General features: G+C 39.2%; 1 protein-coding gene across 1 annotated transcript in view; it reads left to right on the top strand.

The window, feature by feature from the left end:
- b3galt1b (UDP-Gal:betaGlcNAc beta 1,3-galactosyltransferase, polypeptide 1b) overlaps positions 1–17488 on the top strand; it is a 51467-nt gene extending 33979 nt beyond the window's left edge. The window contains exon 2 of the mRNA XM_023276648.3: positions 14844–17488. Coding sequence (XP_023132416.1) covers positions 15079–16065 — 987 coding nt within the window. The 5' untranslated portion in view covers positions 14844–15078 and the 3' untranslated portion in view covers positions 16066–17488. The remainder of the gene's footprint in view (positions 1–14843) is intronic.
- Positions 17489–19632: the final 2144 nt, after the last annotated feature.

Genomic DNA, 19632 nt, shown 5'->3' with positions numbered 1-19632 from the left:
TATGGCATTATAACTTTGCCATACTGCACAGAAGACATTTTTGACTCCTGTATACTTCTAGCCAGGGGTTTTCTGTTCCCATAGTGATACAAAACTGTGCATTGCAATGAAAAATGAGAACACAGTGAAGAAAAATGTCATATTAGCAAAAAAAAAAAAAAAAACACCCAGAAGCGAAGTTAGTATTAGATTAAGATAAACTCAGGGGGGAATTTACAAACTACCTCGGGGTTCAGGGGGCTAATACACATTTTGTGAATGTGGGATTACTGAGCCACTGAGTCACAAAACATACTACAGCGCTCATGTTTTTGCGAATGAACAGACAGTTTATAATATTCTGGGAGATGACCAGAGCCACAGCTGCTACTGGATGCTGAAGCACACTGATGTTTGATTTCTTGCTAAAGGTCTGGCTCATTGTAGTCATTCAGATTGCATGTATTTGTATGTGGGATAAATAGAGAATATTATTTCACCTTATCTTTTTATTTGTCCAACACTAACTATTCAGAATGCATCCTGCATGGGGGTTACAGGATGGATGTGTCCTCGTTGCTATACAACTGTCTTTACGGTTTTCTTCTGCAATATAATACCAGTAGTTTTAGATTAACTATGGAAACAGCGTCAGCAGCCCAGTCTCACATCAGATTGTATCATAGTAATGTTGGTCCACAGCACAAAAACATATTAGTTTCACAAAAAAGGCTCTGAAATTGCATGGTGCCTGTTTTTGCGGCCTATTCTCTTCTTTCTGCTTTTGTCCCTTATCAGTTACTTCACAGAATAACTTCTAAGTAACAATTTGCAAAGGAATCGTAGCGCATGTGAAGCTGTAATCACATATGCATAGTGTGCATAGTATCTGATGGGCTGAAAATAGAGGGCATGCATTTCTCAGCACGTTTTAATGTAGTTTTCATTAAAATTTAAAAAAATAAAAGTCTGAAGAGTCTTGAGCGAGACATGAGATGACATGCTCATCAGTGTGTCTTCTGCTTTTTGGTGAGACAGTCACCGGATTTGAGAGGGATCAGAGGTTTGGAGTTTGATTGCTGTTCTGTGAAATGTCGCGTCCTGTTTAATTTAGTGTCTCGGCCTCAGTAATGAGGGTGCTTCACATCATATTACCTGGGGCAGGGCACAGGGATGCACAGAACACGGCTCAATCCACCGGATACATGATAAAATGAGGCACATAGCTACCAAATTGCTGACAGTATTGTCTTTAGAGGAATAGAATCATGTCTGATTCTCCTGTTTCCCAAAGATTTTTCTTGTACGTGCACCAAAGGGAATGCTATGTTGTCTTGCTGAAATTCAATTCTAAGAAAGAGTTGAGGAAAACTACCCAGTAGTTCTTTACACTCCTGTAAATTCTTTGCACTTACATGAAATATCTACAATATCTTTAACAACAATGTCCCTTTTTTGTGATCATATGTAATTTGCTGTAATGGTGTTGCTACAGAAATAAATGCACGTACATCGAGGAAAGATGTACAGTGAAAAAAGGGGTGTACTTATATTTTTCAAGCGTTAGTATTTCTGCAAAGTTAAGGATCAAGTGTCTCCTCCCCCATAGGGAAGTTTACTTCAAAGAGTCATTTGGTGGACAGCAGCACACAGAAATACAAGTCTTGTCCAAACAGAAAATGGGCCCCACAGGAAACCACATGTAGAAAATCAGGTCCTTCGCTATTTTCTGTGAGAAAAGCCTCAAGAGCTCATAGAGGAGTGTGAAAAGCAGAGAGTGTTAGAAACCTTTCAGGCATAGCAGTGGGAAAGGAATATAACTCAAATCAAATGTATGCAAAGAACAACTGTTCTGACAAACAAATGAACTCCTTGACACATGGCCGGTGGTACAATAAGTATTCAGATCTTGTGCTTAAGTAAAGGTAAAAATATCGCATTGTATAAATACTCCGTTACTAGTAAAAGTCTTCCATTATGAATTTCATTTAAGTGGAGGTAAAGCAGTAGTAGCATCAGAAAATGCTGAAAGTGCCACAGGTATGATAATTTGCAACAAATGTTGCAGATGGTAAAGGTAAAACTGATTTCCTGTCTCATTTTTACTAATTTTTACTAATTTTTCACTGCAGCATAAACTGCTGCATCTCTATGGAAACAGCACAATCATTTGTAGACAAGTTGAATTTCTTTGATTATCTTTTTTACCAAAATTTTGTTCTGCATCTGTATGGAAACAATACAACCATGGCTAAAGAGAATTCAAAAATGTGTTTTGTGCAAAATAGCACAGTTAGACTTAAATCATAATGCAAGAGTTAACATTCTTTCATTAATTTAAATAAAGAAATAAAAAAACAACAACACTGGAATCAATGTGTACAGCATTTTTTGAAGTACCTACGGGTGTTACCAGCACTAGAAAGAGTGGTTGCTCTACATACTATAGTTATTTAACAATTTACATTTTTAATTTGTTTCCATACTTGTCTCCTAAAGTGTCACATTTCCCCAGAATCCAGTTGGGTCAAAAGGTTTATTTTTGGCAAAATTGCAATTGAGACACGTAGAATAGTGTGGTTTTGATGAAATATCACAATCGTAAGCTTAGATGTGGTTGTTTCCCCATACGCCTAATTCATGGACCGTCAGAAAGTTGAAGATCTGACAATTCTTTCTGTTTTTACAGTTTCTGACTGCAGTGTCATTTTGTTAAATTTTGGAGAGGATTATTAATACATTATAATCTATTTGTTGATTTTATGTATATTTTTTCTCAGTCTTATTAAGTAAATAAACTATTAACGGAAGCAAATAAATACAGTGGAGTGAAATGTGCATTATTTGTACAATACTTTTCTCCCACGAGCAGTGGACTCAAGTCGCTTATTTTTCTTTGCAGTTGACTTTAAAGAACTGCCAAGAGGCTGATAAATTATTGAGTTTCTCCAGCACTAAACTTCCCCTATAATGTTTTTCTAGTAGTGAACAGATCGGTAAATATCTGTAGAATCAGATCTACAGTTTGATTGTTTATTATATCATATTTACTGTATTTAAGTATTGCTTGTTGAGTCTTGTTGAGTCTCTGAACGGATACAGATCCACTCGCTGTTTTCAGCTGTATAGAGATACGTGGTAACCCACTGGTTCACTAAGTGGCTGATGTGATTAATTCAGGACAGCAGACCCCATTGATGTACAATTTCACGAGGCTCTCTAAATTGCAGCATGTTAATTAACTGTATCATTATATCGTATAGTATTTCTATTGGATCAGCAAAGTGTAATAAATAGTTTTATCCATTTTCATGTTCTTTGGACTGTCTGTGATTAATTAACAAATTACTGTTGGTTATTAACTCATTTTGTCATTTTGCAGAGCGTTTCCATGTAGCGAAGAGAAAGGCTGCATGTTCTATTATTACTTGAGATTTTCTTTGCACCACAAACCAGCACTGTGGCATTAAATATCCATCAAGCCATCAGTTTGTAGCAGTGCCACATCTCACGTCTCTAGGAGACTTTACAGGTGTCACAGTTAGCCTTGAATTTAAAACACAAGCAGCTTTTCGCGAGTCATTGTTTACAAAAAGTTTTGACAGTAGCTCATCAAAAATTGAGGAGGTGGTTGACGGCTTAAAAATGACATGAAGTTATATTTTTTTTACCACAACATGTCCTCTGCTGGCATCAAGGTGAGCATTTTTATTCTGTGTGCAGCGAGCAACACTGGGTGCCTTTGCTGAAGGGAACCAGGAACAGAGGCTACTGGGCAGCATCTGTTCAGGGAGAAAGAATGCTGGCATCATCCCAGCAGGACACCAGGTTCCTGTTTGTCTGCAGCGCTGCTTTAAGAACAACCAACTCCCCCTGCCTCGTCACTAATATTTCGCAGCAACACCTGATGGCAGAGAAGTGGGAGCAGTCCCAGAGGTAGCCAATGAGTCGGGATCTTTAACTCTTTTTCCCGTCATTCCTCCGTCACTGTTATCACTCCTCTGGCTCTGGCCGCATCTCCGTCTGTCATCTCGCTGTGAAACCTCTGGAAACAGTATTGTTTCAGACACAGCTAATGATTTATTTACAGCCTCTGCAACAGTTTCAGTATCTGAAGGTAGATGCTTTCGAAAGCTTCATGCTCAGCCTTGTTATTAAGTACACTTCAGTCCCAGAGGAACGAAGGAGCCCGAGGACAATATCATGCAAATGAACAATTAAACGCACTGGAATTAAAAATCCGATCTTATTCAAAATATAGCAACAAAAACAGCACAGCACAGAGACGGATGAATATTGCAACTACCTCTTCTAGACATTACATTAGTGTACTACTAATTTGTTTTTTGCAGTATGTTTTGAGGAAGGTATAAGTGCTGTCTGGATTATAATCAGAAGCAACATCTTTTCAGTGTAATACTAGTTGTGAAGTGGTCGACATGAACGTTCAAAATAGATTTTGGAATAGATGTATAAATAGAGATTGGAAACAGACGTTGCACTGCTGCAATGAAATAATAACCGGCACTAAACGCTTTGATTTTACAATTTTATGGCTATACACTATGTATTTCTAAATATGCCTATTCATTATTTCTGGTCCCTTTTATTTAACAGATGCCACTTTGTGTTGTTGTAGGTTTCTCGTTGTTTTACAAGTGGTAACTGCATAATATGAGAATACCATAATAACGAACAATTACAATAATACATGTACCATACATAAAGCACAATAGTGACTGAGTTGTGATTCAGAATCGTCTCTGTCTCTGCAGAGGAAGAGGAGGTAGAGACTTTTCAAATCACATGAACATAACAAACAGTCTCATCTTCATTGCTCCTTGACTGAAATATTAGGGGAATATTTTCATTTGCATATTTCACGCTTAGGGCTTTGTCTAAACTGTTTTCTGCTGTTATGGCAAGCAGAAAATCTATCCAGACAATTAAATTAGTGAATTCACATTAAGCTGCATGAAAACTTTTGATAGATAGAAAATATGATGCATTCACTGCTACTTTATTTTAAAAGGAGAGCTGAGGTCCTTTGGTCATTGTCTTAATTTTACAAAAATACCATAAACTAAGAAATACAGATGGTACTTGAATATGTATGTCTTTAAAGCATAGGCTGTTCTCGGGTATACCACAATTACAGTAAAATGTAGCACTTATTGGATTGCAGCAAGAACATTTGTTGTTTATCATGCATAAGTATTTTGAATATACTGAAAGAACTGAAATGAAACATGAAATAATTCTCCAAAGGGGCTGTAGTTGTTGAACTGTCATCCAGATTTAATTATAACGTTAACAAAATTGGCCTTTAAATGAAAAGTAAATTGCAGGTAGTCCAAAGCCAGTGCACAGAATCTTTAATCAACTAAATTAAGTGCCTGAAAGCATAGTAAAATAAACTCAAATTAATGGTTCTCTAAACCAGCAGAGAAAATGATGGGATTATTGTTAATTAACTTTCTAGTGATATATTTCACAACAATTTGGCAACTTACCATGAAGACAAGTCTTGACTTGCACCACTGTTGGCTCAGCTGTGATACGTACTCTGCAACATGTGCTGCAGACAGTATTACTTGTTTACGATAAAGTATTTAGAGAGTATTTAGAGAGCAGTTGTTCAAACACAATTCCTTAATTTTCATAAGCAGAGAAGAAATTGACTTAAAAATGTGTTTATTTGTGATAATGTAGGATGCAATAATTAGCACGCCCAGCTAACTAGCTCATACCTACACCTAGCATAGCCTAGCTAACAAACAAATCATGTGTTGGAACGAAATTACAGACTTTCTCTGTTATCACATTTACATTAAAATGACCAACTAGCTCTATACTGTCTGTAATTTAAGATAGTGCTGTGTCCTCATGTTCATTTGGCATTACATCTCTATATTGAGGATTACCGGGTGAAGATTCTGACTTTTGCTCGGGATACAGCTTTAGCCTTCTGCTTTTCGAAGAAATAAAAGCAGGAAGCTAAAGATATATTATTTATCATGTCCCTTTCACAAGATTCTTGTTTTAAAACAGGAAAGGCGGAAATGTAATACAGTTTTTTATTATTTTTTTTTTATATTTGTTTATTGATAAATAAGTGGTATTCTGTCATTTCGCGGGGGATGCAAGAGCGAAATCATTTATATAGTTCTATTTTACAAGATTCTTGTTTTAAAAGAGCACAGGTGCAAATAACCAACATTTTTAGGCTGTTTTCAACCAACTGTGGGCTAATTGTAGCTTGATTAGCTAGCTTTCTGCAACAGGTTAAAAAAAAAACACCTTCCAGCCACTTCCTTAACAGGAAATATCATTAGATGCCAGCCAAAACTGAGAAACCTGAGTGTGTCTGCCTCTTTTTGCCATAAAGGACCCACTATTTCAAAAGATACAGTGGGTACGGAAAGTATTCAGACCCCTTTAAATTTTTCACTCTTTGTTTCATTGCAGCCATTTGCTAAAATCAAAAAAGTTCATCTTATTTCTCATTAATGTACACTCAGCACCCTATCTTGACAGAAAAAAACAGAAATATAGAAATTTTTGCAAATTTATTAAAAAAGAAAAACTGAAATATCACACGGTCATAAGTATTCAGACCCTTTACTGTGACACTCATATTTAACTCACCTGTGGTCCATTTCTTCTGATCCTCCTTGAGATGGTTCTACTTCTTCATTGGAGTCCAGCTGTGTTTAATTAAACTGATTGGACTTGATTAGGAAAGGCACACACCTGTCTATATAAGACCTTACAGCTCACAGTGCATGTCAGAGCAAATGAGAATCATGAGGTCGAAGGAACTGCCCAAGGAGCTCAGAGACAGAATTGTGGCAAGGCACAGATCTGGCCAAGGTTACAAAAGAATTTCTGCAGCACTCAAGGTTCCTAAGAGCACAGTGGCCTCCATAATCCTTAAATGGAAGAAGTCTGGGACGACCAGAACTCTTCCTAGACCTGGCCGTCCAGCCAAACTGAGCAATCGTGGGAGAAGAGCCTTGGTGAGAGAGGTAAAGAAGAACCCAAAGATCACCGTGGCTGAGCTCCAGAGATGCAGCAGGGAGATGGGAGAAAGTTCCACAAAGTCAACTATCACTGCAGCCCTCCACCAGTCGGGCCTTTATGGCAGAGTGGCCCGACAGAAGCCTCTCCTCAGTGCAAGACATATGAAAGCTCACATAGAGTTTGCCCAAAAACACATGAAGGACTCCCAGACTATGAGAAATAAGATTCTCTGGTCTGATGAGACCAAGATTGAACTTTTTGGCGTTAATTCTAAGTGGTATGTGTGGAGAAAACCAGGCACTGCTCATCACCTGCCCAATACCATCCCAACAGTGAAACATGGTGGTGGCAGCATCATGCTATGGGGGTGTTTTTCAGCTGCAGGGACAGGACGACTGGTTGCAATTGAAGGAAAGATGAATGCGGTCAAGTACAGTGATATCCTGGAAGAAAACCTCTTCCAGAGTGCTCTGGACCTCAGACTGGGCCGAAGGTTCACCTTCCAACAAGACAATGACCCTAAGCACACAGCTAAAATAACAAAGGAACAACTCTGTGACCATTCTTGACTGGCCCAGCCAGAGCCCTGACCTAAACCCAATTGAGCATCTCTGGAGAGATCTGAAAATGGCTGTCCACCAACGTTCACCATCCAACCTGACAGAACTGGAGAGGATCTGCAAGGAAGAATGGCAGAGGATCCCCAAATCCAGGTGTGAAAAACTTGTTGCATCATTCCCAAGAAGACTCATGGCTGTACTAGCTCAAAAGGGTGCTTCTACTCAATACTGAGCAAAGGGTCTGAATACTTATGACCGTGTGATATTTCAGTTTTTCTTTTTTAATAAATTTGCAAAAATTTCTACATTTCTGTTTTTTTCTGTCAAGATAGGGTGCCGAGTGTACATTAATGAGAAATAAAATGAACTTTTTTGATTTTAGCAAATGGCTGCAATGAAACAAAGAGTGAAAAATTTAAAGGGGTCTGAATACTTTCCATACCCACTGTAACTGATAAGAATTTCAAGTAGTAAAGACATTTTTCTCAGTAACCATTTGCACCGTAACCGTCTAGCTGTCATAACAAACACGATCGGAGCTGGTTATGTGATTTGCCGTTTGCTTCAATCTGAATTTCTGTGGACAGACTGCATAGTAATGCGAAGATTGATTTCAAACTCGTACAGTTTTATGATGTATTATTTACTGTGGCTGTATTTATTCGTGTTGTTTTTTCTTATATTAAACGCCTCTCACCATAGCAACTTGAGAAAATACACCAACAGTAACAAAGAGAAATAGCTCAGCTCAGAAAAAGGAACATTATTGTCACTAAAATATACTACCGCAAAATAGCAGCGTAACAATGCTGAGAAAACACATGAAATGGTTACACATATTCTGTATTAAACGACAGCCCTGTCATCAAACATGATGCCACGTTATTCAGAATAAGTCTGTGTTTTCTCAGATGATATACTGAAGCCATCTGTGTTTCCAGAACAACAGATCTTACAGTACACAACAGTTTTTCTGCGATGGACCATTTATAGCGGCGGAGTGATGAAAAAGCTTTACAGGCTCATTCATGTTTAAAGGATCTGGTGCTATTGCTGAAAAATTGTCTTTTCAGCTTGGCTTTTGCTTGATTTATGTTTTATAATAGAGTACCTGAAAATGGCTCATAAGAAATATAGAGGAGGTTCAAGTAAATGTTGTGGGAAAACATAAGCAGCTTTGAAAAGGAGCGCATGGTCCCTCTTCAGTTTGTCTCCAAGGTCAATGAAATCTCACATATATAAGCTGACAAATGTGGCTTTCTGCAGCAAGATGCTGGGCGGGGAGACGTAACATTTTTCCACTTGCTGTGCTGCAATATTATTCATTACATCTCTGCTTGATCAGGTTCTGTCACTCAATTATATTACATTGTGAGAGAAAAGTACACAGAGACAAGGTCAACACAACACCTTCATGATAGAGCTCATGTATTACTGAATATTGACTATAAAGCTGCACACGTGTGTGTATTAAAATAGCACAGACACACTGCAATGTTTGTGCAGAAGGATATTAAAATGCAAAGCGTGTGTTTTGATATTACCACTAAAACTCTGCTATTAGTGTGTTGTGTCATTAAAAGTATAACCAGCAATATTCAAAGAGTGTTGTATCAAATGAAAGCCAAGGTAATCAATTTAAATTTTTGGAGCAGGCCCTCCTCAATACTCCGGGCTTTGTATGAACCAGTTAATTCAATCTGGCAATCTATTAGCCCTGAGATGTTGTTATTGGAAAAACACTTTAGAGGCCTGTCTGCAGATGGTCACGAGGCCATGAATCAAAACATTTTTGTTGTGTGCAGAGGGGTGCGTAATAGCCCTTTTTAAAAAACCAGTCCGCCAAACAGCCAACCCAGAAGCTGGGAGAAAGAAATGCCACATGTTGATGAATGGCTGTCTTTGTGCCCTGCTCCCTGTACAAGTTTACCTCTTACTATATAATAAATCATGATAAATTGGGACTGTGTTGGTAGTATAGGCTAATTATTCCTCTCTTTCATTCCCCTCCCTGTTGTGTCTCTGTATTAAGTTTCATGCCCTGAAGGTTCACTGTTCGAATGCGCAGCTGTGTACACCTGTTCGTCCCCTTATAGGCCGTTTCATATTTTACCATCCTTTCTGCCAATCACCGCCCCAATCTGGTCACACAGAGTGGGAGATTTTATGACTGACACCCAGTGTGACATCCCGTATTACAGAGACTGATTGGAATAATAGCACCGCAAAGGTCTGGCAGGCTGCTCGCAGGCTCGGCTCGCTGCTACAGTCATCTGAACACAAGCTAGAGCAGCCACATCCAGGGTTTTATACGTATAGACAACTGAAATCTGAACCTTAAAGGCCTCTAGTGCACATTTCTCAGCAGTAGAGTGTTGTGCTACTCATCATCTCCAGTGACTCTGTTGTTTCAGTTTGATGATTAGAAGCAGGGTTTCCATTATGGTTGTATTGTTCCGAAACGCAGCTACAACAGACTGTATTATCTGCAGCACATGACTAATTGTGAGTTCTCTGAGGAGCATCGAGCTTCTGTCAGACTTATAGGAGCTAATTCTAGAAATAAAATGCTACTGTCTGATGAGGAAGACTAACACAGTTCTGATAGGAAAGTTATCTCAGGTTAGCAAGACCAGGCTTGTGACTAAATGAACGGGCCGAGAGCCATAACTGCAGTTTCAGTCATCAACGGCACATTAAAAATAAATATAGACTCACCAGAGGAATCTGCCTAAATTGCTATAAAGGTTGGCGACGCTGCCTCAAGATGATGTGTAAAAATTTTGAACAACATGATTGGTTGGATGTTCGGCTACTACAATTTTTTAATATTACAGAATTTTCCCTTTGAACCCCAAAGCACAGTGGCATGTTTAAAGGGAATGTTTTCTTTTTTATATGCCAAAATTACATAATTTATCAGAGCCAGACACTGTACAAACATGAAAGAATCATCAGATTTTCAACTTCCTGACAGTCCTTGAACTTGTCGTTCAAATCTGTCAAAAGCAAACCACACACTCCAACTAGATTCTGTAAAAAACAAAAAAAGGATCAGTGACTCAGCTGAGACCAGCAGTTACATGACAGAAATTCAGGGATTATTCAACTGAACTGGGCTGAACTACTGCAGTCTGTGTTTACACAACACAACAGAGATGGGACAAGCATTGAAACAAATTAAAAATGTATGTTGCAAGATATCTATAGTATATGGAGACCTCATTTTTTATTTCTAGCATTGGTACCAGCTATGAGCACATGGGAAAATGTTTTACATGATGGTTTCAGGTTTTCAAGTTTTGTAGAATAAATAAATAATCAAAGAAATGTAACTTTTTTATTATTCATGGCGTTATGTGTCATACTGCACAAAACATTTCTGAGATCTCTCTACTTCAAGCCAGTGTTTTGCTGTTTCCATAGCAAAAGGCTTTACTTTGTATGCAGTGAAAATGAGCCCACAGTGAGTAAAATGTGACAAAAACTGCTAAGACGTTGCTTGGGTTTTTTCCCTTACAACATCTCTGGCTGTGCTTAGAGCGCTGTGGCTTAGAGTTACATATCATCATGCTAATACGCTCATTGTGACATGCTAACATGTTGATATTTATCGTTTTTGTTTCTGATGATCATCATGTTCAGCATTTTATCCCCAAAGTTATTAAAATGTATCAATGGCTATCAAATCTGATTTTATGCCAAGTCCATTCCAACAGTTCTTCAGCTATTTTACTCAAAACCACAAACATCAACTTCAGATAAAAAGTCAGAGCATCGCCGGAATCAAGCGGATCCATCCTCTAAAGTCCACGAGAGATACAGCATTTCACAGCAATCCATGAAAAAGTTAAATTGCTTCAGTGTGGAAGCAAGAGTTGAAGCAATAACCAGTCAAATGTCTGCCTCAAAGGCAGACAAACACTAGAGACATGCTGCTAACATGGTATCCTAAAACTATATGGGCCACGCACCTCAATTTTTAAACGCTAAGATGGTTTATGAATTGGATCTGATGAACAATATTAACGTAACGTGGTGTTTTGTCATAGCAGTCTTAATAATTGTCTCAAGTGGTGCAGGTACTTTTACAATCCGCTGTACTACAAAAAAAAGCTTGAAACGTTTACTCCATTTTACTCTGATTCTATTTAAAACCACCAACCTGAATAGCAGCTTCTCTCCAGATCCTTATTTTACCACTCTACCTATTTGAAGGCAAACATTGCTGCAGAAACTGTTGCTCAGTGCAGCGGCAGCAGAGCAGAAAGCATATAATTACTCCGGGTCTCATTAAGATTGTTAAGATTAGACTGTTGCACACAATCCAACCTGAACATAATCAGGTTCAACATCTCCCCGTCTGTCTCCTTTTCAGCCTTTTTACTGCGTGTCCTTCCATTTTAAGACTGATACATGTGGCCACCTGGTTCAGAGGCAAACAGCTCCCTTCATATTTCTTTATCTCGCCCCCAAAGTGATGCACAATCATCATTACCACAGAGGTTAGCGATTTATCATTGGGTCTGGTAAAAATAGGTGACAGAACTGAGGCCATCTCTTTCTAATTTCTTCAAGCCACGACTTGTCAGTACATGAATCATCGCTGTTCGCAGACATATGAACTTACTCTGTTTTGCTTACGCACTCAGCAGCCTCGGTTCATTCCAAAAGTAATTAATGATTCTCATTCACGTTTATTAAAATGCACTTTATACTGCATCAGTCAGGGACAAACTTTGTACTTAATCTGCTGCTGTGTAGGAGACCAGCTTAGAAATGTTTGTTCTGAAGAGCCACTGGAGGTTGTGTTTAACAGACTGGCAGCTAAAAGAACTGTCACATAAACATTGCCTCAGTTATGTCTCATAAATATTCTTCCTCCAGCCTGGCAAGTGAGAATTCACAGTGACAATGTGGGACTCGGTGTCGAACATGTGTACATGCACATACGCCTCGCTTGTGTTTACATTTTTTGTTTTTCGCCGCGTTATTAATCCTAGAGCAAACAGATATCACTCGGCCTGCCACTGTTACACTGTCTTCACTCTACCTGACCCGTCCTCCCCTCCTCTGGTATTTCAATATATTGACGTCTCTGTGTATTTCTTGCGTCTGAGTAAACTGTTGTTAGAGGGAACAACTGTTTGCTTCTCTAAATCCTGTGAGATCCAACAGTAATTTCACAAGAGGAGGAGAAGTCTGATACTGTGAGAAAATGCGCTCAGGATAAGAGTTTCGCTGAGAGACTCTAGGGAAAGGGGTTCAGTACAAAATAAACTGAGAAGTAACAACATTTTGTAAGACAGACTCAGACTGATAATCTGAATTCTCAAACGGAGACCAAACAAACAGAAGAAATGAAGTCTCGGCGCAAGATAAGACATATTTATCAGAGTCCACAGGCTGAAAGTTTCAGTGGTAATTTGTGCAGCAGATTACTTTCAAAGTATGTATGTTCCTTATTGTTAACGGTGTGTCTTTTAGCCCTTTTGTATATAGTATATCCTGCAGGTAAATGCACTCTGTTGTTAAATGGAATCCTAATCATGTCATTATGGTTACATCTGTGTGCTCAGCCTGCGTTCTGCTGCTCTCCTGCTTTGAAGATACATATAGGAGTTTTTATTGCATTACGGTCATTCCCCTGTGAAGTGCATCATCTGATCTTCCCCGAGTGAAAGAAAGCCAATGAGAAAAAAAAGTCGAGCGAGAGCTTCAAAAGCCAGGAAACATGATCTACATATTAACGTGTACTATAGGTGCTCAGCCGAACGCCATTACAGCGTCCATCCTGCAGAATGACTGCTCAGAAAAAAGGAGCGAAAGACAGCTGTGACAGGCAGACAGCGAGGCAGTGCAACACCGAACAAATCAGGGAAGAAAGAAGAAAAAAAAAAGCATCCCAGGGGAGAGGGTTATCATGCCACAGTGTTCCCTTTGTGCCACCATATCACGCTGTCATGTAGAATGCTGCCAACCCCACAGCTCTTTTCAGCCACAGAACAAGACAGTTTGTAAAGCTTTTTTTTTTTTCTATTTTGGTTAGAGTTTAAAAGGGCATTTGTCTGCTCTTGTGAAATGTCAACCTGTGCACCAGGATCATGTACTGAATGTTGAAAATGTTGTGATCTATGTTACAAGAGCTGTAATTTAGTTATATGTAGGGATGAGGGTTATGATTTGATTAGAAACGTTGATTCGCTCAGGGACAGAAATGATTCAGTTCACAGTAATAAAGTCAGTGAAATGTGCCGTTATTGATGGGGGTTTTTCACTTGTGGCTACACAGTAAGACAAAACCAGCAGTGGGATGTAACTAAATTTTCACCCACATACTGTACTTCTGTGAAAAGTTTTAAGTTTTTCCATTTTGTTCCACTCGATACTACAAATGATCAACTGTAGTTACTAATTCAGAAGAATATGAATTGTTTCGAGGAACTATAATAATCTAGGGTTGTAGTATTACACACAATGCTTTTTAAAAACTTTTAATACTTACTAGTCATCTTTACTTAAGTATTTTACAGTGCAGAATAGATATTTTTACTTAAATGAAGCATGTTAATAGTTTAAATTACAATAATAAGTGTATTTCTAAGGCTCTGATAAATTCAGTAGTACGATATCACTCTGTTGCACCTGTTTTCCCATTTTTTAAAAGAAAAAAGTGCTTCATTATTACCAGATCATAGCCATTAAATATTCCTTATTGTTTATAATTTACACAAGATCAAAATTAAACTGAAAATGTGAAAATCATAATATTATTACAGAGGACATCTGGCTCATCAAACGTGTAACACAAAATCCTCATAATGTGTGTTTTCACTGAATAACGGAATTTTATCAATAAATAAATAATACAAATGTGTTTGACAGCGAATCGCTTTGTGTTAGATAATGGATAATACGCAATTTGTAAGGTGTTGATTTTGTCTGAGTTCTTTCCTTCCCCGCTTCAGCTAGACTTACACCACAGACACAAATTCATTTTAGAAATTGATTTATGCAGATTTTGTGCTAATTTATTATATGAATATGTGACAGTCAAGCAGCTTTTCCTCATTTGTTTGACTTGTTGCTGTTGTCGCTTGAAGCAAAGTCTGCACTGCTGGGTTTATTCATATTTGAATTGCCACTGCTGAGTTCATTGGATTTGAAAAAAAAGAAAAAAAAACAATCTCATGATTTATTAAAAAAAATATTCATTTTTTTCGGTGGGCTGTATTTATTTTTTATACTGATGTACTATTTCTCCCTCTCTTTCTTTTTCAGATGTAAATGGAGAAGCAGCAGTGTCACCAAGAGGAACTGGACATCCATACAGTTATAAAGAGCTTTGCATTAAAACGCAAACAGCATCTCTTCTCTCTAAAGTAATCCATTACTGACAATTAATGTCAAACTGCACGCTGGAGCAGCTTAATGCTGCCTCACTGGGTGAAACATCACTAATGGAAAGAAAGCCTTATAAGATTGCACTCATCAAAACACACTTAAATGCAGCATAATGCCTTCAAAAGTGTCATGTTTATACCTGTTGACAGTGGTCTGCTGGGCGAGCGCTCTGTGGTACTTGAGCATTTCTCGTCCGACGTCCACGTATGTCGGCCACATGTCTGTGCCTATACGGAAGACTGTGAAACCTCAGAAAAACATCACCTTCACCAACATCCGCACCCGCCCCCTCAACCCACACGCCTTTGAGTTTGTGATCAACGAGCCGAAGAAGTGCGAAAGCGTCACGCCCTTCCTGGTCATCCTCATCAGCAGCAACCACAAGGAGTTCGACGCGCGTCAGGCCATCCGGGAGACCTGGGGGGACGAGAGCACCTTCGGCGACATCCGCATCCTCACGATCTTTCTGCTGGGCAGGAACACGGACGCAGTGCTGAACCAGATGGTGGAGCAGGAGAGTCAGATCTTCCATGACATTGTAGTGGAGAACTTTATCGATTCCTATCACAATCTCACCCTCAAGACCATGATGGGCATGCGCTGGGTGGCCACCTTCTGCCCCAAAGCGCAGTACGTCATGAAGACAGACAGCGACATCTTCGTCAACATGGACAATCTGATCTACAAGCTCCTGAAGCCCACCACCAAGCCGAGGAGGAGATATTTCACCGGCTACGTGATCAACGGCGGTCCCATCAGGGACATGCGCAGCAAGTGGTACATGCCCAGAGACCTGTATCCTGACAGTAAATACCCACCTTTCTGCTCAGGCACCGGCTACGTGTTCTCAGCGGATGTAGCTGAGCTCATCTACAAGACTTCACTACACACAAGACTGTTGCACCTGGAGGATGTGTATGTGGGACTGTGTTTGCGTAAGCTGGGTATACACCCTTATCAGAACAGTGGTTTTAATCACTGGAAAATGGCCTACAGTCTGTGCAGATACAGGAGGGTTATCACTGTCCACCAGATCTCCCCTGAGGAGATGCACCGCATTTGGAATGACATGTCCAGCAAGAAGCACTTGAGATGTTAGAGGGACATGAAGACCACCGAACAACAACTTAATTCTTTTTCTTTTTTAGCCTTTTTCTCCATTGCAGACGTTATCACACACCGAATAATGTAAAAAAAAAAAAGAAACTGTGAGGGCTGCTGCAAGTCTCTATCTCATGACAGATGCTCTCATTAATATCCATCTATTTCTACTGATTACTCCTCATGATTGTTAATGAGTGCATGAGGCTTGTGAAGCGTGTATTCTCATGCACAGGTAAAATGCGGTGTTGTTACTGAAAGTAATTTTGTTCTTATATTCCAGGCCCACTTTACGTAGGCTCTTCTTTATAAGCATTAAATCAGTCGTCGGTAGAGACAGCCTGTCGTTCAGATGAGTTTAGTTCAAGCCCTCACACTCACAACCTTTCGTTCTGCTAAAGTGTCCTTGAGCAAGACACTAAATCTCTACCAACTCCATGGCTGCTGACTCAGCAGGCGTGCCAGCCAAAAGAGAAGAATGTGTACAAATCCATAGAGTATTAAATTACTATACTACATCCGTATATTATACATTTTTAATAATATTATTTAGAAATGAAAAGTTCCTGAACAATGAGAATGCAAATGTAACTGCAATCACAAAACAAACCAGGTCGTTTGTTGACATAAAATCTGCATCTGCGCTCATGCTGCCCTCTGCTTTCTCTGTCTTTTTAACAAACGACTGAAAAAAAAGCTGCAGAATATTATCAGTGTCTCCTAACTGCACCCAAGTTGCAAAGATAATTTGGTGCCATATGAATTGGTAATTTTCCAAAACAGAATTACACAGACTAGATGGTAGGGTTAGTTATGACAAAACCACACAGTGAAATTCACCGGTTGCTCTTTTATTACGAATTTGCTTGCTGGCTTTGCTTACAGATTGTCATCATTTCACGGCCTCTACTCTCGGAAAGAGTCGTGTGTATATTTTGGTTTTTAGATGCATTTTCTTGTTTTCCCACTTTGACATTTTCATACTTGAGGTAATTATGTGTCTCAGCTACCAGCTTCTCATTACTGCAGCTGCTGCTCTTGGTTATGTATGTTGTACATCAGCAGCTATTTCAGCTCATCAACTCCTCCACACATCAAGAGAAACACAGTATCATGTTGTGCAAGTATCAGTTTAATTGTAGCTACGGCCGTTACAGACTGGATGTATTATCATACGTATCTGGCATATCAGTGAACATGGAAGCACTGCTACTGACTTCATGGAAAATGTTTATGTTTCTCGGAAGATGTGGCTTTTGTGGCCAAATTTCCTTTTCTTTTTTTTTTCAGAATTTTTGTAGTATTATAAGCTAATGTGACATTTACTGTGAAAGCATCTATCCCACATGGGGTTGTTGTTATATATTGTGTTTTTTATATTAAAAAACAAATACTTGAATAATTAAAGCTCTAATACTGCGTTTGTTTGTTGCTTTCTTCCAGTTTTAACAGTCATGGAGTTGCAGAAGGCTGTAGATTTATTAAGGTGTTGCCATAAAGGTTCATTTGCAATTATTTAGCTATGTAATGTAAATACGTGTGCCATTTACTTAGCAAAAACTGATTTGGCTACAAATATGAAGTTAAATGGTAAACAGTAAAAGATGTGTATTAATAGAGAAGAGTCAAGCCAGAAAACTATTCATTTTCTCTGTATGCAGTAAGAATTAAAGTTTGTTAAAATCCTTCTCCAGACATTGATTTAACTGACGGTTGTTAAGGGCCGGACCAGTACACTTACAGTTCTGCTCAATATATATCTCAATAAAAACAGTAAATGAAACATTACAATGATACAATGAAAATGTGGAACACAGAACACAACTATTTAATGAAACATTTTGTTTTTTCATTTAAACTATGATTGCTGCCTATTGAGTTGTAGATATTTTTGATGGTGTGACTTCCTTCAGCGTGGGCATGTAGGTGAGAATGTTGCCCTCCAACTGGCTTGAGAGAAACTTCAGCTTTCTCATAAAAGCAGTCACCAGGCTGTACATTTCATGTGCAAAGAGGCCCTTGCCTTGCAGCTTGGTATTTAGTTCATTCATTAGTGCAGTCACATCAACAGCAAAAGCAAGGTCTGATATCCAGTCTGCATCTGAGAGCTCGGTGATGTCCCTGCCTTTCTTCTCACAAAACTCTTGAATCTCTGCTCTCAGATCCCAAACTCGTTTAAGCACCTTGTCCAGGCTGATCCATCTGACAGCTGTCTGGTAACCAAGGTCACCATGTTCACTCTCATCTCCTCAAAAAACACAACAAACCGTCTGTGGTTTAGTGTTCTTGCCCTGATGAAGTTAACTACTTTAGTTACATCAGTCACGTGGTTCATTTTTAGCACTGACTGACACAGAACTTCCTGATGTATAATACAATGCAAAAATATCAGTTTCTGTTCTGGGTTTATTACAGTCACTTTATCTTGCATCCGTTTCAAAAGTCCAACATTTTTCCCTGTCAAATTTGGACAGCAATCAGTTGTAACACCAACCAAATTCTCCCATTTCATTCCCAGCTTGTTCATGCCTTTATTTACCTCAGTGAACAAATCACTCACCGTCGTGGTTCCCTTCATTGGCTGCACAGCTGCCAGCTCCTCCGTCATCTCAAAGGTTTTTGTTAGTCCACGTACGAAGATGAGTAACTGGGCTGTGTCATGGACATCACAGCTCTCGTCCAGAGCCCAGGAGAAAACGTCAAAATTGTCCACTTTGTTGTGCAGCTGAAGCTCCAGATTTTCGGCGATGCTCTCCACCCGCCTCGTTACGGTTCGCCTCCAAAGGGCCACATTAACGAACGCTCCTTTCTTCTCCGGGCATATAAACGCTGTAGCGTCCACCAGACATTCTTTTACCAATTCTCCATTGGATAATGGCTTACTGACATCCCTTTATGTGTGAGCTTTGGTTAAAAAAAAAAAATCCTTGCTGCTTTAGCAGTTTAGCTAGCAAACCTTCAGATATCCTCCCCGCTCTGCATCAGTCAAATGTTTGTACTTCACCGCATGTTTGGTCTCGTAATGTCGATTCGGATTATAATCCTTGAGCACTCTGAGTTCACTGAAGAAATACTTGGAAGTCCACGTCTTGTTAAAAACTCTGCATTCGGAATCAATCTCTTTTTTGCCGTTAGCTGACCAACAAACCAATCAGCGCATAAACCTTATGCTAAGTATGGAAAAGCATGGGCGAAAAAAACGTAAGGTCGCGCATGACATTATGGCCTAAAGTCACGCGCGAAAAAACGGTAACTTAGCATATCTTTCAAAATAAAAGCAGTGCAGGCGTATTGCTTGCATGTATTGTGATGATATATATTTGCACAGACTTTTAATATTTTCCAATGACCTCATACGGGCCAGTCAGGGTCATCCGGTGGGCCAGATGTGGCCCGCGGATGCCCAGGTCTGATTTAGAAGGTTTTCCATGCAAATAAGGGGTTTAGATGCAGCTCTTCTGCAGCTCAAGCACACCAGCTCACTAACAACTCCCCTCAAACACCATTAAAATACTTTAGGCTACACAATAGTACGTTGTAATATTGTAGTACTTTCGCCAAATAT

The sequence above is a fragment of the Amphiprion ocellaris genome, chromosome 11 (assembly GCF_022539595.1).
Source record: "Amphiprion ocellaris isolate individual 3 ecotype Okinawa chromosome 11, ASM2253959v1, whole genome shotgun sequence".
Lineage (NCBI taxonomy): Eukaryota > Metazoa > Chordata > Actinopteri > Pomacentridae > Amphiprion > Amphiprion ocellaris.
This window is presented reverse-complemented; position numbering and strand designations above follow the sequence as displayed.